The following is a 6000-nucleotide window of genomic DNA, read 5'->3' as shown; positions in this document are numbered from 1 at the left end:
CTTTATTGACAGATTAATATAAAAGTGTACTAGGGCTTCTAGTAACAAAATTCCACAGGCTGGGTGGCTTAAACAATAGGAATTTTCTCACGATGCTAGAGGGTGGAAGACCAAGATCAAGATGTTGGTGGTTTGGTCTCATTTGAGACCCCTCTCCTTGGCTTCCACATGGCCACCTTCTCGCTGTGTCCTCACATGGTCTTTCCTCTGTGTGAACACAGCCCTGGGTGTTTTTGTGTATCCGCATTTCCTCTTGTAGGAACCCCATTTAGATTTGATGAGGGCCCACTCCATTAACCTCATTTTGACATCATCACTTCTTTGAAGACTCTATCTCCAAATACTCCAAATTTGGAACACTAGGGGTAGGACTTAAACATATGTATTTAGGGGGAACACAATTCAGACTATGACCTGTGGTAATCTGTTGCATAACAAACATTTTTAAAGGAATGAGAAAAAAACTGTTAGAAGCAATCTGAAAACCAGTAGTAAAAAGTGTCAACTTAGACCAAGTGAGAACTAAAAAAAAACTAATAAATAACATTTACTATGGGTTAGGTATGTGATATACACACACCCACACATAAATATATATACACATACTGTCATCTCTTGGTATCTGTAAGAGATTGCAGGTTCCAGGAACTGCTGCAGATACCAAAATCTGAGGATGCTCAAGTCCCATAGTTGCTCTTCATATTCACGGGTTCCACACCTGCAGATTCAACCAACCACGGGTAGTGTTTTAAGTTTGTAGTCCACAGTTGGCTGAATCTGCAAATGTGAAATGTGTAGACACTGAGGGCCAGCTGAATATTTATTGAAAAAAAAATCCATGGATAAGCAGACTTGTGCAGTTCAAACCCTTGAACAGCATTGGGGTTGGGGCACTGACCTCTGCCCAGTTGAAAATTCACATGTAACTTATAGTCGGCTCCCTCTGTGGACTCAGCCAGTGGTAGATTGTGTAGTATTGGCTGTTGAAAAAAATCTGAGTATTTGTGGAGCTTCAAAGTTCAAACCTGAGTTGTTCAAGGGTCACTTGTATATTAGTCATCACAAAGTCTACAAGGTGTTATTCCCACTTCTTGGATAAGGACACTTAGATTCTGAACTTTAATCCAGTATGTCACAAAAAAGTCTTAAATCTGTACAGGTATCTGAATTATTAAAAACTTTATATTTAACATATAGCAGTCATGGCAGAGAATATAGGGATATACAACATAATTTAGAACATTTTCAACAAAAACTTGTTAAAAATAATAACTATGGGATGTAAAGCAGATGAATTTTAGTTACCAACAGGACTCCTTTCTATGCTCTGTATTTCCAAATGATTAGAGATAAACGTGATGATGTACACATGACAGGATATTGTTCACATGAAGCTAATTCTGTCTTTAGTCGAGTGAATAATATGAAAGTCTTGGTGTAAATTTTGATAAGATGATGAAAGTTTTCATCATCTCCCCAGAGTGATTATCAGAAATTTGAGAAAACACACAAATATATCAATATTACAATCTGTCCAAATAAATTTGATGCATTTTCAAAAATATTTCTTTCCCAATATAGTTTGTGTAGTTTAGGATTAAAAATTGCCCAATGAACAATGCAAATTGGCAGCTAATCTAGTTATGTAGACATATTTTTACTTCAATTACTTTTGCTTAGCTTTGAATTTTCAGCGCCACTTTGATAAATCATTAGTTAATGATTTATTTAGAAATCAAATATTTAAAAGCCATGTCTAGTAAGTAACTTTTGGGCTTTAGAAGTGAATGAGTACCATCAATTTGTTTGTGTCATATTTGCATATATTCATCATTTTAAATGGAATAATATTCATACTGATGTGCTTGAAAAAATGACAGCTAGCTTGAAGTATATATTAAATTCAGATTTTTAAAAAAGGAAAACAGGAAAGGCAATCTATTTGACTTATTTCTCTGTCTTCAAAAGTTGAAGGTGGTTATTTTGAAAAACAGTCACACATTCAAGTGGACTTGTAAAACAATTTTAATTTTTACTCAAAATAGGTGAGATGTCATCATTAGCCCTTATCTTACACTTGAAAAATGGAGACAATTGTACAGGAATGGACGGGAAACCAAAGTTATCCGATTTTAAGCTCAAGTTTCAAAAGTATTCAGATAAGGCAGGTAAAAATATCCAGATACTTTCCTGTTGTCCAACACTATCAGGCATAATTTTCACGTCTCCTTATTTCATAAAACATAAATAATTTTAGATTTTTTTCATTAAATAGCATGATTTCTTGCTTCAAAGGAAGGCTGCCCAATAGTGCCACCTATTTTATAAACTGACCAGCAGTTTCTTTCTTTAAAAAAATTCCAATCTATGTGGATTTAAAGAATAGATATCACAAACCTGTGGTAAACTGTCTTATCACCACCAAATACAAGTGATCAGTATTTTACAATGAAGCAATTCATAGCATTTAACAGCACATTACTGTACTATGATTGGACTGACTGAAGTGTGGGCTTTTGAACATAGACAAATTCAGATAAGACACCTGAATAACAGAGGGGGCAAAAAGAAATGGGAGGAGTAAAGCTTGGCTACATAAAATAATGTTAATCAGAATTCACCAGACCTAATAAAATTCTAAAGAAACTGATGAAAAGTGATGCCCTTAATGTGAACTATAATTAGGTAGTACTGTCTGAGGAAAATAACCAACTCAGTAGCTGCTCTTTATGTGGAAACAAAAATAGAGGGCTTTGTCTTATCATTAAGCACAGGGAGGAGACTGCTGCTTTATTTAAAAAAAAAACAAAAAAACCCCAAAAAACGACGACAACAAAAAAAACCCAGACTAGATTAAAAGTTAACCCCAACTCCAAAATGGCCATATGTTGTACACGTCCAGTAAATTCTGGCATTGCAGAAAAGACATTACAACCTTACTTAAAATAATAAGAAATGAACATACAAAGTAAGACAATAACAACAACAAAAAAACAAAAACAATAAAACCCTGTGATGACGAAAGTTGCACGTACCAAAACCATAGTAAGGAACGCTTTCTCATGAACAAGTTCCAGTCAACACTGAACTAGAATGAATCTCAACAGCCTCCTTGACTTTTAGGACATTTGTTAACTCTCTGCCTCTTTTAAAAAACCCTAGTGTTGTTTGACAGGCAGCCGCTAAAACCAACCCTACCCCCTTTTCAACTTCCTTCTCTTAACTGTTCCCTAAGGCGGACCCTATGTAAACCTAAAGACATACAGCAATTTTATTTACAATGTTTCTCAAAGTGCAAAATGTGTTACATATAGTTTCATAGGCGTCATTTAAAGACCACATTTTATACAATACAGTACAGTTTGCAATTTCTGCTCATAAATTACACCACTTAACAGACAGCTGCAGTTGACCCTTGAACAATACAGGTTTGAACTGCACAGGTCCACTAATACGTGGATACTTTTCAACAGTAAATACTATAGTACTACACCATCCGCAATTAGTCGAATCCACAAATGCAGAGGGATTTTGGATAGGAGGGCCAACTATAAATTATACACAGATTAGCCCGCCAACCCCCATCCCCTGTTGTCCATGGGTCAACTGTACTGCAAAAGGCTGGCCACTCAGAGTAACCCAATGCCTTCTTACACAAGGTTTATTAATACAGTTGAACTGTACAAGCTTTGTTCAGACCAAAAAATGGTTAATCTTACACTTATCACATATATACATATATAGCTTAAAATGCTCTTTAAATGGTTAAGGATAGCTAGACTGATCTCACCAACCAGGAATTATCTTATAGTTTGGTTTCCGGTTTGCACACAAACATTGTACACTATATTTAAAAAAAGATAATTTGCAACATAAGTCATTTTATTTCTTTCTGCACGACCTGCTCCCCCTGTAACTCTTTTGGAAGGGCTCTTGACCGCTGTAGAACCACACTCAGCTCCTCAATGACCTTCGATGGTAACTTATTATTAGTGTCCAAAGTAGCTTTGCCATTCCTGTCCTCGGTCTTCCTCAATGTCTTTAGCCCTCTATGGCCTTTTGGTTGCCCTTGGAGGACCTCAGCCTCTGTGTCCTCCAGACAGTTGAAACTCCGATGCTTTCTGGTTCGACTTCGAAGTTTATCGTCCTTGTGCTCCAGGCACTGGGCCACAAGGGAAGCTCTCCCCTTTAAGGTGCTGTCCCCAGGCTCCTGAACACACTTTGCACCGAGCCGCAGCCTTTCGAGTTCTGCTCTTGCACTCTAAAAATAAAACGAAACATCTCACAGGGAAGCAAGATCTGGCACACTTTGTTTCAAAAATACACTGCACGGAAAAGTTGATGCTTCTTACATGAGAATTTCTTTCCGTGATTTAGGTTCTAACTCTCCTTTGGCACAAGCAGCATGTCTGAATTTATAGACTGATCTCAGAGCTACAAAATCAGCTGAAATGTAGACCATGGAAATTCATTTTAACAGGCATTTAACGTACCACTTCAAAGGTGTCTTTCAAGTTAGGTACTCAAATTGACTCTCGTTTCAAACTTGCCTCTTCCAATTCACTTCTGCTTGGACGTGTCACATGTTCATGCATCTATAATTCCTAGTGTTGTACCCGAAGCACAGAGAAAAAAGGTGGTCTCTGTGGCCAGCGAGTCTCAGAAATGCTCTGCACTACAGGCCCCTCTTTGAGATTCACAATACATGTTAGCATATTAAAGAAGCTGAGAGATGTTACAGCGGAAAATCCTGTTTGACTTCTTTTTCTGTTTATTTTCTTCCCCCAAATATTTGACTAGTGAAATCTTTTCCTCACATAATGCCTATTAGAATCCCACAGACACATTTCAGAAGACACTCACTGGAAGGTACACATAGTTCTGTATTAAAGCCCACTTTGGTATCAGTGGCTTAGAGTACACATTCATTCAGTGAACTCTAAGTGCCCGCAGGTCCCAGGGTCCAGGTCCACTGAGACAAGACCTGTGCTGGTTGCGAGGTGCACTTTCTTCACTAGCGTTCAGGGCGTCTCGTGACTGGGCAAAAGGGACTACAACCTAATCAAATGTGAGATTAAAAAAATGAACAACAGAGAATCCAGCACGTACTGGGTAGGGAGCCCCAGCTAAAGGCTACCCCTCACCGCCTCAAACTGGGTCAGGGTGGAGGTGAGGGCGGGAAGGGGAAGTCATCTTTCTTTTCACAAGCAAGAGTTGAAGAAATGTCTTCATAATTTCCTTAGTAAAAATTGCAAAGCACAGACAGAAGAAATCTCAAGGAGTTTATTTTTTTTAATTACATTACAAATGTTGGAGAGAGAGAGAGTGAAATGAAAATGATGATATTAAGAATGAAATTGAGTAGCATCAACAGTGTAGTAACTAAGGATGTCCAATAACATGCTTCAAAAGGCAACACTTCACCTTTTAATTTTTCTCTATAGCACTCATCACTTTTTTAAAAAATGTTTTCTATTATTTTCTTATTTTATTTTTAGGGGTGTGATTATATTTATTTTTTAATGGAGGTACTAGGGATTGAACTCAAGACCTTGTGCTTACTAATAAGCAGGCACTCTATCACTGAGCTATACTTTCCCCCTGCTAAATTGGCTTTGTTTCTGTTTATAACGGAGGTACTGGGGATTGAACTCAGGACCTCGTGCATGCTAAGCATGCGCTCTCCTATTGAGCTATTACCCTCCCCCTTCACTTTCTAATATACTAGATAAGCCACTCATCTCTTGTGATTGTCTGAATGCCCTGCTATAAAGTCAACTCATTGCAAGAAGAGTTTCTGTTTTTTCACTTTTGATTTGTTCACCCTATTACAGAGCATGCATACAGGAAATGATCAATAAATATCTTCTGAATAGTGACTGAAGAAAGGTTTAAAAAAGTTCAGATGTATAATATTCTGTTCTATTTTCCTAAATCCCAGCAGATGAAAACAGGAAATTATGAGACAAATTCAAGCTGAATAAAAACAATTTCATCAAT

General features: G+C 37.3%; 1 protein-coding gene across 3 annotated transcripts in view; it reads right to left on the bottom strand.

Moving 5' to 3' along the window:
• Nucleotides 1–1162: 1162 nt before the first annotated feature.
• Nucleotides 1163–6000, bottom strand: part of ARAP2 (ArfGAP with RhoGAP domain, ankyrin repeat and PH domain 2) — a 162737-nt gene continuing 157899 nt past the window's right edge. For all 3 annotated transcript variants that reach the window (XM_031686924.2, XM_072945370.1, XM_072945364.1), the window contains one exon: nt 1163–4261. In XM_031686924.2, the coding sequence (XP_031542784.1) occupies nt 3878–4261 (384 nt within the window). In that variant the 3' untranslated portion in view covers nt 1163–3877. The remainder of the gene's footprint in view (nt 4262–6000) is intronic.

This window comes from Vicugna pacos, chromosome 2 (genome assembly GCF_048564905.1).
Source record: "Vicugna pacos chromosome 2, VicPac4, whole genome shotgun sequence".
In the NCBI taxonomy this organism is placed as follows: domain Eukaryota; kingdom Metazoa; phylum Chordata; class Mammalia; order Artiodactyla; family Camelidae; genus Vicugna; species Vicugna pacos.
The sequence above is the reverse complement of the archived record's forward strand: the minus strand, read 5'-3'. Positions and strand labels throughout refer to the sequence as shown.